Below are 14,494 nucleotides of genomic sequence, written 5' to 3'. Positions count from 1 at the left end.
AAGTGAGAGAACTTGATTCAATCACTTAAACACAGTTACTGGATGAACAAATGAAGGGGAGAATAGTGTCTGATAAGTGACTGGCCATTTTCAAAGTGGGTTCTCCTACATTATCTCATTTTATAAAAAGCAAATTTGATCTTTGTGAATGTTAGAGTGAAGCAGTTCATAATTTCTTCCAACAAGCCAAGGACGTTATACTTAGAAGCAGGCAAATTGTGAACCAGGCAAAGTATTCTCTTTTGCTCCTTTGTATGTTTCACCAGCCATCAAGGATTCATGGGGAAGTTCTCTAAAGGACAGAACTTTAAAATGGATTTAAAAAAAAGTTGTTTCAATGTATCAGTGTGCTTTCTCACTCTCTCTCTCTTTCTCTCTTTTGGGCTCAGTTTCTTTCTCTGGTACCTTCCTTTGAATGGGGAACTCTTACTTGCATTTGGATAGATTATTATTTAGCTTGCAAAGCATATCATTTTCCCCCTCATTACGTCTCACAGTTGCCAGACTTCATTAAGACAAATGGAATTACTCATCTGTTTCCCCCCCGCTATGGCTATGGGGTCAATAAAATGCTGTTAAGCAGGAGAGGGTAAGGCTGGTGAACACTTTTAAATGTCACTAAGTATTTTCAGGAAGGAGCCGGCCTGCAGCTGTACTGATTGATGGACATGCTCTCGATCCTAATGGCCATGAGTGATTTACATAATACCAGTTTGCGTTAGAACCATGGTTGTTCAAAACTTGCATTTTGCAATAGTTATAACTAGTAGTGGACACTTCCTGAACGTATCTAAAATACACTGAAATGTGAAACTCAGAACAAAGCAAGACAAAACCGTGAGATTAACAAGTAGCCAAGGATGGCACCCAAGAAAGAAAAAGAAACAAGAGTATAGCCAACCTTTTTTTTTTTTAATTAGAGTATATTATACTTCCAAACTGGATACACTAGAAATTGGCAATGCAACATAAGATGCAAAGGAATATACCAGTTACTGTCAAAATGACCCTGTACAGCCTTGTAATGCAAAAAGCTTTATACAATACAAATTTTCAGTAATGTACATAAACCTTGACAGTATGATCATCTGAACGTAATATGAGGAGTTAAAAAAAGGAGAGAAGAAAGTGCTGAGAACTCTAACTGCATTACTATATGGAAAAATAAGCTAGCTTTCATTGAAGAATGCATAGTGAAAACAGAATTGAAGTTAGTTGGCAGGTGACTATCTCAAAGACATTAGTGTTCTACACGGAAAGGATATCTATGGAATACATCCTTCCCTGAGTATCAAACTGCAAACCAAATTCAGGGGTACATATTACTTCGGTGGAGTCTGAAAAATGCTGTAGACTTTTCTTTATTAATAACAATAATAATAATATAAAAAGTCAAACAAACTCCAAACACACCTTTTCTCACTCAGAAAACTTTTATAATTTACCAGAAAGATTGATGACTCTTTCCAAAGTGCTAAAAAAGTTGCCCAATTACATTAAGCATGACTAAGTCATTCAAATACAAGTTCAGTGGCAAGCATCTGAGCGGCAATTGTCTCCTTCCGACACCCTTCTTGATCTTGAAAGTTTCACCCTAGGACCTCGTATTGCACAAGTGGCATGCTGTAAAATCCGCAGTTTTAATTGTCAGGGCCACCCTTCAGGTTTTTAACCTGCTGGTGCTCACGTGGGATTCGCCCTCCTGCCAGCCTCTGTGGGATCACCATGGCCCTCTTTCCTGTCATCACTGAACTTGTAATTGTGAAAGCACGTGATTAGCCAGGTGGCACATTCTCCATCATATGGGGAAAAGGACGTGACTTTAAAAAAACCAATCCACCCATAAGCCCGGTATTCTTGGAGTGTATCGTCCATAACTGTCTATAGTGTCTTTTACTGAGACATTGATATGGCGACGTTGAATGACGTTTCAAACGTGGCCAAGAACAGACGTCTCTGCTGGAAGATGACCCAGGGTGCGGGAGCTTCCTGCCCTAGCTGGCTCAGCCTCCCCGCCCCTGGAGACATCTCCTTAGTGTAAACAGGTTGCCAGGGCTGGATGACTGGCAAGGGAAGTGTAGCACACCTGCTAGGTCTGGGGGAGGAAGGGTGGGTATAAGGGAGGACCATGGTGTGGACAGAAGACTTCTGGACTCCTTCCTGTAGAACGGTACCAATTTCAAGGGGAGCTTTCAGTGAAGCAAACTGACTAGAGGAAGAAAATTAGGGATGCTTTTATTTTCCCCCGGTGGAATAGATGAAAAAAAAAAAATCCCAACCCTAGGATAACACATGATGGAAAAACAGCAACGCAGTAAGAAAGCATTCCTCCTGTACACCACTTCTTCAATAGATAAATAATATATAAACTTTTATATTCCAAACTTCTCATTATTATACAAAGCACATTTCTTCCTGCTCTTCAGCCTGTTTCATACTGGAAATTCTGTTGTCTTAAAAAATACAAGCCATTAACATGTTTAGCCAAAGATTCTTTTCCTTTTCTTCTTTTTAAATCACCCATTACTTTTTAAGAATAGCAAAGGGCTGTACAACCGATCCATATCTGCTTCTTGCCGCGATAAAGTGCTGCACATAAGTTGCCATTTTAATGACCACAAAATAAGAGCTTTAAATAAGTATAAAGTTAGCTTCCTAGCAGGTTATATCTACCAGGTGTTAACAAAATGGAATACAGAATTATTAATAACATGGAGAATACCGCTATAGCCTGACGAACTGCAAACACAATGGAAACGTCTCAGGGGCATAAACTGAACGGTAGGACAAAACAGCACCTTTTTGTTGGGTCGTTATATGTCAAAGAGGTTATGACAAAAGTTTCAAACGTACAGTCTACTCTTTCCATAAAAAAGGTACATTTTCTTCCTTTTATTTTACTTTTCTTTTTGCAGATGAGAAACAAAAACTAGTGCAAGACCAAAAGCACTGTGCAAAACCGCCATTTCTTTTTTAGTCTGAGCATTTATACCCAGAATTTATCCAAACCCCTTTTAATCTCCTTGGCTGGATTTATCAACCATAAAAATTTTCACTCATACAGTTTTTCTTTTCCTGCAAACAAATGGTAACCACTGACTTAATACATCACATACATATATATATATAATCTGCCCTTAAAAAAATGATGCACTGTGTGTGTGTACCATACACACTGCATACGTATGGACACACACACAAAACACACTTAAGTTTTGTGATGTCGGCTGCAGTGCTGCAAGCTATTTCTCCCAGATGGGGCTCTCAACGGCTCGCATCTTCCTAACCAGAGATGCGAGCACAAGGTCTCCAGGACTCTGTCGGAAATCTCAGGCAGCACTGAGATGTCTACCATTCCTTCGTCGCCTTAGCACCAGGCCCTACCACTCTGTAGCCACAAGATAGAGAGGGAAAGGTAATGAAGGAGCTCGGGGTGCGACTGTAGTGGATGAACCACCCAGGAGGGCCAAGAACGTTCATCCCCGCGAAAGAAGCCAGTACAGAGGATGTGCAAATGTTATGGCACACGACACACGGCTGTCTCTTTCCAAATCCACAAACGCCCACACGCCCCATTCACCCAACAGAAAACAAAATGCACCGGTACAGAAGCTTACAAGTGCTGATTGCTATTAAGGACACTCTCTTTAGGGTTTAACAAGACGAATTTCCTTTCAAAGTACGGAGAAGGGCTGAGGGTGGGAGTGTGTGGCTGGGGAGGCATGCCTCTGAAGGTAGACGGATGCAGTAGGTCACCTCTCTGAAGATTGGATAAAGCAGCTTTCAGGTCAATGCAATAGGTATACACACAGAGCCAATTCTCTATTCCTCACTAAAGATATACAGTACACGTGGTCAGACCCGGGCGGGTCTGTAGGTTTTGCAGCAACGTACACCTGCTGGGGTTGTGTTTAAGTTTTGTGAGTTTTGTGTTTTTGTCTCTGTCTCTTGGTTTTTGGTACAGAGCCCGGCTGCCCTCAGACAGTCTCCGCTCTCTCTCTCAGTCCGAGATAGGCGAGGAAGGAGTGTTTGGGGGACGGGATGCTGGGTGGCGCAGTCTGAGGTCGGGGAGGGTGGAATGTGAGATCCAACTGGTTCTTGGGGTATAACATCGTCAAGGGAATGAGATGGGCAAAATCCGAGTTCCGGTACTTGTCAAAGCGCAAAGGGGAGCCATTCAAGGGCAAGGCCTTGAGTGCCAGGTTGGGCTCGGAGCCGCCGCCGCCACCGCCGCCGCCGCCGCCGCCGCCGCCGCCGTGGGCGGCCGACAGGGCCACGGTCTGCAGAGCCTGCGAGGCGGACATGACCGACAGGGGAGACAGGAGGTGGCGGGCGCTCCCGACCACGAGGAGCGGGGCCCCGGGGCCGGCGGCTTCCTTGGGGGCCGGAGCCGGGCCCTTCTTGTCCTCCTCGGGGCTGTCCGCGCTCTGGTGCTTCTTGACGTGGCGGCTGAAGACGAAGGGGTGAGTGGTCTTGAACAGGCACTCTTCGCAGCTGAAGGTCTGGCGCGGGGCGTGCTTCAGCTTCTTGTGCAGGTTGAGATTGTCCTTGCGTTTGCAGCTGTAGCTGCACTGGTCACAGTGGAAGGGCCGCTCCCCGGTGTGCACGCGCACGTGCTCGATGAGCTTGTTGGCGGTCTTGGACAGGTAGCCGCACTGGTCGCACTTGTAGTGGTTGCCGAGGCGATGCTCGCGGGTGTGCGTCTCCAGCTCCAGCTGGTTGGCCTTCACCGTCTGGCAGATCCGGCACTTGTACTCCATCTTGTAGTGGGTCTTGAGGTGGCACTCCATGGCGGCGGGGCGGTTGGTGGAATAAATGCAGAATGGGCACCTGTGGGCGGGGGGCGGGGGGGAAAGCAAGGACAGGGGAGGGTCAGCCACGCAGGCACGGCGGCCGCCCGGCTGCTCCCCGCCTCACCAGCCTGCCCTCGGCCGCCCTCCCAGCTCCGAGGCCCGGCCTGCCCCCTGCCCAGCCCGGCCCTGCCGCCTCCTGCGGGGGCGACGAGGACCCTCTTCTGGAGCCGTCCCTCGGCCTGCTCGGGGTCTCCTGGCTGCGCCCGCGGACGCCGGCCCCCAGGAAGGGGAGCAGAGCCAGTGCGGGAGGGGGCGCCCGGCTAAGCTGTTCTCCCCTCCGTCCTCCCCGCCCGGCCCCTCGGAGCCCTCCCCGGCCCCCCCCCAGTGGCCTCGGCCGAGGGCTAACCCTCACGACCTCCCCTCGAGATGGGAGCAACACAGAGAATCGACTTTTCATGCACCACACCAAGCACACGCAGAAAGGCTAAGAGTTTTGAAGAACAGCTTATAGGGGGAGAGCTACCTCCAGCAAACAGAAAGTCGTAGGGGTCAGAATCGTGCTGATGAAAGGGTGGTTAGGACGAGAAGGCCTGGGTGTGTGTGTGGGAGTGTGTGTGTGTAGATGCAGAGACCTGTGCTCCTAAAACCTGCCTCCTACAGCCCTGGGGTCTCCATCAGGGAAGGCAGGGGAGGACCAGGGGTGGGCTCGGCAGAAGGAAGCCCACCCACCAGCCCGGTTAGGAATGGGGGATGGTGGGAGGGAGGCGACTGCTATCTGGAGCTCGAAGACATTATTAATGCATTATTAATGATTAATGTTATTACATCGTGGAAATAATCATCATCCAAAGGGATCATAAACTCTCAGCGGGCAGGACCGTATCCCCCTTTTCTTCTGCATTCTCTGCAGTGCTCGGTAGAGTACTCAGCACATGGTGGGCGCTGATTCATTACTGGACTGGTCTCTGCAAGTCATTTAGGCGGAGTCTGTCTAGAAGGGACGGTTTCAGTCCCAGCTCTGCCACCTTATCGGGCTGGCTGTGCCCTGGGACAAAGCCTGGGTCTCTCCATCCTAGGCAGTGAGGCTACGCTACCCGCGAGCCTCCCGGCTGTCCGGAGGGGCGGGGAGAACAGAGAGGGCAGGTTTCGCTCTGTAGAAGCTGCCGGGCTCGAGTCGGTGGCTGATACGCTAGCTGTAGCCTGTGTGTGCTCTCTTTACCAAAAGAATGCAAATGCAAAAGTGGCTGCCTCGGCTCTGGCCTGGCACCTGCAGGGCAGGGCCTGGGAGGGAATTGTCCTCGGAGGGTTTGGAGAGGTTTTCAGCAGAGCCCAACACACCCAGTGCCCGTGCGCTGCGCCTCAGCACCAAGCCCGCCGTTAGCCTCGGAACCTCAGCTCACAGAAGAGTGCACACGAGAGAAATATAAAGCCCATTCCCAGGTCAGGTGCACACACAACCCCTACGCCAAGCTGGGCCTTACCTAGAGGAGTCTGAAACTCACCACTGTCCTGAGCTACGGCAAAAGAAAAATAATAGTATAATCTTATTTGATCTGCATTATGAACAGGATATAGAGTACAAGCAGTCCCATCACAGAAAAGCAATTTAGACATCGGCAGTCTGTTTCATGTTAAGGACATTTCTGTGACCCACGGCTCAGTCTTTCCTTCGCTGCTCAGGCAGAGTGCTAAGGGTTTTCCGTGCTCCCGTTACTTATTGTAAAGACACTCTCTCAGGCAAATTAGAGCTCTGATACGGCCAAGGGAAAACAAAACAAAACAAAACAAAGACTCACTGTACAGCCAGAAGGCTTTAGCAAGTTTTTCAAAGTATTCTTCTACTTGGTCATCCTAGAACATAAACTATTACATAGGGGACCATTAGTACTGTACGGGAAGTGTCTATACCCGCAAAAGCATCAGCGTTCACTCTGCATCCTCCCCAGTGGGTCGGAGGCTCGGGACTCCTTAGGTCCCCGAAGAAAGGGGGCCTAACTGGCAAAGCCACAACTGGCAGGGGCCGCGGGTAATGGGTGTGACTGGGCTTCTGGGCAGGGCAATGAGTGTTAGTCTAACCACGGAAATACATGGCTTTTTTTTTTTTTTTTTTTAAACATGAGTACACAAATATTTAGAAAGGGACAGTGGGAATAAACCAAATCAAATTCCCAAATAAGCTCGTGCTAGGCATTTCCCATTTACTGGTGGTTGGGAATGATAATCGCCCCTCCCCCCATCCCATTTACCCACCCCTCCCCCTCCCACCTAATCATCCCCAAGGGTGAAATAAAATGGGATCCAACAGTAGGTGCTGCTCCTCTGGGCAAGTTCTTGAGGAGGGTCCCCCTGACCCGGCAGGAGCCCGGGGAGTTCACCCTGCAAGGAGCCCCCCCGACTCGACTCCCAGGCTCCTTCTGGGTCTCTCCACCCCTCACCCATTCAGGACAGTCATGCCACTTCTCTGGCAAGTTGTGAGTTTCAAAGATAAAAATGTTTAAAAACAAAAGGTTTTTTGTTCTTATATTAAGTACAATGTCATTTTTCATTCTTTTAATAACAGGATCATTTCAGCTAAACATGAATAATTATGCTTTGAAAGTGGTATGTCTTTCTGTGCCCAGTGACAGATGCTTTTCTCTTTACTAGACCATGAGTGCCTCCTGAACAGGGACTCTGATTTCAGAACCACTGGGAAGATTAAACTCTGATTGTGCTCGGACGTACATTTCCCAAGGGTGGAAATTATATTTTATTCCTTGTTTGCCCTTTAGCACCTATTATCAAGCCAGACACACAGTGCATTTGATAATAACAGATGGGTCTCTCTTCAGACCAGAGGGCTTGTTGCAAATATTGGTTAATGATGATGCTCATTGTCTAGGTCTTTGGGGATCTGTGGAGAACATGTGACCGGAAATGTCAGATCTCACGAAGGCTACACCAGGGAGATCCCAATGCCAGCTCCTGGGAAGGCGTAAGGCATATGTGCAGGAAGACACGAGGCACATGATCTTTGCATGAAAAACGGTGCCTCTTGCCTGTTCACACTGGCAAGGATCCGATATTTGGGGGGTGGGTGTGTGTATGGGGTAGCTGTAATGCTTATTTAAAAGACTTGCGGCAAATCATCTAAAAAACAGAGGATGAAGTGCAGTGTCAGTGTAATGATTTACACCTGGGGACACGAACCCCCAAGTCCCTTAAAATCAAGTCTGAGTGAAACTCAAGCCGTGTAGGATGGGTCTACCCTTGCGTGCCTGTGCCAAACTGCTTCAGCAAGTCGTCTTGTGAAATGGAGTCTCCTGCTGATATCTGCCAACCTCCTGGGGGGCAGATCTAATTCCTATCCAGCTAAAGGCAGCAGAGGTGCCTGACTAACCACCCCCCATGCCAAGCCCCCCTTCTGCATGACCCCAAAACCTTCAGGGGAGGGGATGGGGTAGGGATGGGGAAAGGGTGTTTAATAAACAACACAGTAAAAGGTTCTGTACTTGCTTTCCTTACTTGAGCCCACCGGTGGGGACAGTGTGGCATTTCTTATGCTCCAGCAGCTGTTCGGGGGTCTTCATGAACTTGTGGCACACGTCACACTCAAACATCCGGGTGATGAGGTGGATCTGCAGATGGCGCTCAAACATGTTCTTCGTCTTGCAGACAAAGTTGCAAAAAACGCATTCGAACCCTGAAAGGACCGAGGCTGGGTGTACGGGTGCATGGGGCAGAGGGACAGGAGGGCAGGAGTAGGACAGAGACCCCCCCACCCTCCAGCTGTACCCTTCCAGGCACCGTTCCCTGCATCTCCGGGCTAAAAGGTGTTAAACATACAGCTTCAGAATCAATGTCACACTCCCCATCTTTCCACCCCATATACAGATGCCAAGCAAGCCAAAAAGCACACGTAAATTTTAGACGCTACATACAATACTGTTCCCAGGCCTAATATCTGTTTTCCAACATCACTTCTGTCAAGGGCTTATTCTCAAGACTGGGTCATCCCCCCCAGAGTGGGTAGGGTTGAGTAGACCAGCCCACCTCCTCCCTTACCTTTCTCTGGCTTTTCCTCACTATTCAGTGAGGGCTGGCTCCCAGGCACGACAGAGATGACCAGCAGGTTGTTTCCGCTCTTGTTTTTCTGGGAGCTGTCTGAATCGTCTTTGCTGTTGGCTGAATCACTCAGAGCTGAGAGGGAGGATGAAGAGGGGCTGTTTGATTCACTGGGGGTCTTCCTGTCTTCCCCTGAAAAATGAAACAAACAAACAAACCCAGGTCTGTTATTTAGGAGATGAAAACCCTAGAATAATAGCAATTATGGGTGGGGGATTTGGGGCCTCATGTCTACATCATCATTCAGGGAGCACAAGCTGAGGTTTCCAGCTCTCCCAGTGCTGGATCCCAGGTCCCAGTCACCTATGGTGATGACACTTGTGGTTCTCGGGTCAAGAGTAGATATTCAGTTGGCAAGTGTTTATTGGCGTCTTATAAGAATTAAAATAAAATGACAACAATAGCTAAGATGAATGTGTTACCAAGTTCTAGAAACTTTAGATGCGTTAAATGGGTTATCACGCTTTAAATGCGCTATCTCATTTTCTCCTCTCAAAAATCCAATGAGGCATGACTATTATCACCCCCATTTTACAGACTAAGGAAGGGAGGCACAGCCAGGTTAACAAGGCCTTGGTCACGTGGCTAGGAAGTGGTGGAGCAGAGATTTCACTAACGTCCGTACTCTTCATCAGGGCACTGGACTCTCCCTCAAAACCAGGAGTAAACAAGTCAAGAGGCCATTGAAATCTAGTGTCAGGAGACTTCTGCTACCATGCAAGATGGAGTGTCAGAGACGGGATTTACCATTGCTATTTATCAACTGACAAAAAACAGACAAAATTTATCAAACAATAGTTTTCACAACATTGGACATGAGGCAATAAAGAGGAGTGACCCCTGAGAGAGAGGAAAGAAAACAGGCAGGCTCTAGGTTTAACCTGCTTCCTGCCTTGAGAGATTCTACTTTCCAGACTGCAGTACAGGGTTGGGGAAGGGCCTGGCAGACTCACTGAGTTGAGGAGATAGAGCTGAGGGTCTGAGGAGATTGGACTTTGCAGGACAGAGCACCAGAGAGGAAAGAGCAGCACAGGAGAGGAACCCGGAGACCTGCAGAGGGTCCCTCAAGGACCTTCAGCAGAGTAGGGGTCAGAGCATGTGTGTGAGGAAACTACCCAAAGCTAGAGGGGAAAAAAGCCATCTGAAAGGCTTAGAGAACAGTGTCTGTTTCCACTGGCCAAATTAGAAAAACTTATAATTCCCAAGGCATTGAGTAGAAAACTGAGGAAGATCTTTGAATCGTGGGTAATGATTAGCCACTGCTCCAGACCTGCCTAACAAATCATAAAAGCAAGACCCCAAAAGATCAAAGTTGCCAAGTAATTAACTGAATCCTAAGACAAAGGTCAAGACTATTTATAGGGATATAAAATGTACAGCACCTGACAAGGTAACAATCACAATGTCTGACATCCAAACGAAGATTATCAGCATGCCAAGAAACGAGAAAACACACCCCAAACCAAAAGAATAATCAGCCAATCAAAACTGACCCAGAACCGACAAAGCTGTTAGAATTTGCAGACAAAGACATAAGAGCAGTTATTGGAACTGTACTCCACATGTTTGGAAAGTTAAGTAGAGACATGAAAGATATAAAAAGATCCAATCCAAATTTCTAGAGATGAAAATTACCATGTCTGAGATGAAAAATGCACTGGATGGGATTACCAGCAATTTAGACATGGCAGAAGAAAAGATTAGTGAACCTGAAGATATAGCAATAGAAATGATCTGAAATGAAACACAGAGGAAAAAGAATCACAAAAATGCAAAGGGCATCAGTGAGCTATGGGACGCCTGCAGGTAGCTTGATATAAGTTCAACTAAAGTCCCTAATGGGGTAGGGAGGGCAGAAAAAATATATGAAAAGGCCAAAATTTTCCCCAATTTGAGGAAAACCACAAACCCACAGATCCAAGAGACACAATGAACCCCAAACATAAAGAAATCTATACCAAGGGACATCATAATCAAAATGCTCAAAATGAGTGATTAAAAAAAAATATATCCTAAAAGCAGCCAGAGGAGGAAAGCTACATTACGTGCAGAGGAACAAAAATAAGCATGACAGAAGATTTCTCACTGGGAGCAACGCAAGTGAGAAGTAGTGGAGTAACGTCTTTATAAAGTACTGAAAGAAACAACTGTCAACCTGAAACTTTATACGCAGTGAAGATATATTTCAAAAATGAAGGCAAAAGAAAGTCAAAAGAATTCATCACCAGCAGACCCAAATTACAAGAAATGTTAAAAAAGAATTCTTCAGGCAGAAGGAAAGTGACACCAAATATAAAAAAATGGATCTACACAGAAAGAATGAAGAACACTGGAAATGATAACTGCATGGGTAGATAGATGAATTTTTCTTTCTATTTAAAATCTCTTTAAAATATAATAAAAGTAATTTTGTTTAAAAAATAATAACAAAGTATTATAAGGTTTATAGTAGGTAAATGTATGACAACAATAACATAAAGGCTGGGAGAGAAGAAGTTATTGTGAGGTTCTTATACTACATATGAAGAGGTATAATATCACTTGAAGGTAAACTGTAATAAATAAAAATGGACATTATAAACCCCAAATAACTGGAGAGCTATCCATTGTAAATGTTCAAGAGACTCAGTATTGTTAAGACATCAATTCTCCCCAAGCCAATTTAATCCAATTAAGCCCATAGTTTTAGGCTAGGGTGGAAAATGTAGGGAGACTGTGCTTCCATTCCCTTCAGATCAACCAGTTAAGTAATCTAGTGATTGTAAACTCTAGAAACAAAGTTCCTTTATTAGGAGATTAAAAATAGAAATCATATTTTATATATAGGCATAAAAAATCCAGAAGTAAACAAAACTGTAATGGTGGCTACATCTAGCATATGAAATGATCAGCCTTATGCCTGTTTTCTTTTATTTGGGTTTTCAACATTTTCTGGAGTGACCATAAATTACTTGTCTAATTAAAAAAAATTTGTAAAAAGAGGAAGGGAAAATATTTACCGGCTTACAATGTTTTCAAGTCCAGTTCCTGTCAGAGCTGCACTTATGCCCAGAGCATCCAACCCTTACTTCAGTTGACAATTTTAATTTTCCTTTTTATTTTCGTTTTTGGGCACGCCCCACGGCATGGCATGCAGGATCCTAGCTCCCCAACCAGGGATTGAACCCGCGTCCCCTGCATTGAAGCTCGGAGTCCCAACCACTGGACTGCCAGGGAAGTCCCAAGTTGACAATCTTTAAGATCTTGTTCCTTAGCAGAAGTGAACTTGGTTCCTGGACAGACAGTAGGTGATCTCACTTACTGACCCACGAGAAGGGATGGAACACGCTTTTAGGATACATTCCTCCCTTGGTAAAAGGAAAGCGAGCACCATGATTGCCAGTCTCTTATCTAAATATTGAACCAGTTCAGTCACAGTTTGGAGACAAATAGAATATTTTCAGTGGGGGCCCTGAGTCCCTGACATTGCTTCACCAAATCCATCCTCTAAGACTAGTCTTATTAACAGAATATTATGAGTGATTATTTTAAATGAGTTCTTAGAATTAAAACAGATAATTTTAATTACCATCTTTAAGAATAGCTTCAAGTACCCTCAGGCTTACGGCACTGGGGAGAGCTCCCTAAATTAATAAATGTATAAATATAGAGGTGCCGCGGCAAATGCTCTGGGCTACAGCATGGGGAAACAGTCCAGCCCACGCTCTTTATAATCCCTCATCTACACAGCTTCCTCTCCCCTCAGTTCACATCTCCCCTCGCTGTATCTGTAGGGAGTGAGCCAGGGTGCCCTTGTCAACCCAATCCAAGGCTTACTGCAATCCAAGCCATCACTGATTTTCAGCATCGCAAAGATTTTTGGTGAAGGACACCTGTGCACAGGTAACGCAACCTCAAACACTGGGACAGCCAATTGAAGAGAACGTTAAAACCCTAAATATTTCGTAACTTAAAATGACACCAATTGAGAGATTGAGACCAGAAAAAAGTACCCACCCTCTTGCTGCCTCAATACAAACAGCATTACATTTTTGGTGTTCTTTTTTTATTTTTGAAAAAGTAAGCATTTTTACTTTAAAACTGTTGTTGTTAACTGCATAGTGGTTAAGAATAAGTATTTAAGACAAATATCACATGATATCACTTATATGTGGAATCTAAGAAAAAGGGTACAGATGAACTTATCTACAAAACAGCAGTAGAGTCACAGATGTAGAAAACAAACCTATGGTTACCAGGGGATAAGTCGGGGGAGGGATAAATTGGGAGTTTGGGATTGACATATACACACTACTATATATAAAATAGATAACTAATAAAAACCTGCTGTATAGCACAGGGAACCCTACTCAATACTCTGTAATGACCTATATGGGAAAAGAATCTAAAAAAGAGTGGATATATGTATATGTATAACTGATTCACTTTGCTGTACACCTAAAACTAACACAACATTGTAAATCAACTATACTCTGATAAAAAAATAAATTAAAAAATAAAGAATAAGGACTTAAGATCCAGAATACCTGAGTTTGAATGCCATCTGTTCAACTCAGTAGCTGTATGACCTGGGACAAGGTATGTACTTTGTGCCTCAATTACCTCATCTAAAAAATGGGGACAATAGCAGCACCTGCCTCATATGTTTGTGGTGAGGCTCAAATGGGTTTTTACATGCAAAGCACTAAGGACGATGCCTGGCTCATGGTAAGCATTATTGAAGAATATATTATTATATTATAAAATATAACATATAATATTTATAAAATATAATAATAATGATAACTAACACTTTGTATTTTCCCATGCTGTTTTATATACCTGGCAGACAGTTGGTGCTCAAAAAATTTATGAAAATAATTATGAATTAATACTTTTAAATGATATTATTATATCCATGGGGTAAACTTATCCTACTCTACTTATTTCCTTAAAATTGCATTTGAAGTTAAAATTAATATTCCACTGGCTGGTTTTTTTTTTTTTTCCCCTACAGATAAATTCCCAGAAGCAGGATTACTGGGTCACAGCGCATTACAGTTTCAAGGCTCTTGGTATATACTAATTAGTTTTCAAAAGTTCTACCACTTTGCAAGGCCATGGCCACAGGCGGATCAGCAGCTTCTGGTAACAGTGGGTAACATTATAAGACGTGCTCCTGACTTAACAGGTGAAAGATAAGCCACTTTTGAGTTTTAGTTTGACGGCTAGCGAGGTTGAACATTTTTCCTGATGTTAAGTCATTAGCTTTTCTTTGTTTTATTGTGACTTGACTGTTCATGTCCTTTGTGAATCCTTTAATTGGAGACCTAAAGTGTTTCTTACCAGTTTATATGAATTATCCATGTTGTAAATAGATTAACATTTTGTCATTTTTACAAACACACTTTTTTTCAGACTGTGGGTTTTTCTTTTTTCCTTCTCTTTTGCTTTGCTTTTGCAAACAGGAGAAATTTTCCTGTGTCAGATCTCTTGATTCTTCTCCTTCGTGATTTCTTCTGTCACTTAAGCTTGTACAAATCCTTCTCACTCTGGAAGTTTGAAAAATATTCTATTTTCTTCAAGCCTTTCTAGGGGTGATTTGTAAACAGGGATTG

The 14,494-nt window shown here is 44.7% G+C and overlaps 1 protein-coding gene across 1 annotated transcript in view; it reads right to left on the bottom strand.

Moving 5' to 3' along the window:
- Positions 1-952: 952 nt before the first annotated feature.
- ZNF827 (zinc finger protein 827) overlaps positions 953-14,494 on the bottom strand; it is a gene marked incomplete at its 5' end in the record, with an annotated part of 180,073 nt that continues 166,531 nt past the window's right edge. The window contains 3 exons of the mRNA XM_079919486.1: positions 953-4,830; positions 8,298-8,475; positions 8,838-9,029. Of these exons, the coding sequence (XP_079775612.1) occupies positions 3,978-4,830; positions 8,298-8,475; positions 8,838-9,029 (1,223 nt within the window). The 3' untranslated portion in view covers positions 953-3,977. The remainder of the gene's footprint in view (positions 4,831-8,297; positions 8,476-8,837; positions 9,030-14,494) is intronic.

Source organism: Stenella coeruleoalba, assembly GCF_951394435.1.
Source record: "Stenella coeruleoalba genome assembly, chromosome: 4".
In the NCBI taxonomy this organism is placed as follows: domain Eukaryota; kingdom Metazoa; phylum Chordata; class Mammalia; order Artiodactyla; family Delphinidae; genus Stenella; species Stenella coeruleoalba.
The sequence above is the reverse complement of the archived record's forward strand: the minus strand, read 5'-3'. Positions and strand labels throughout refer to the sequence as shown.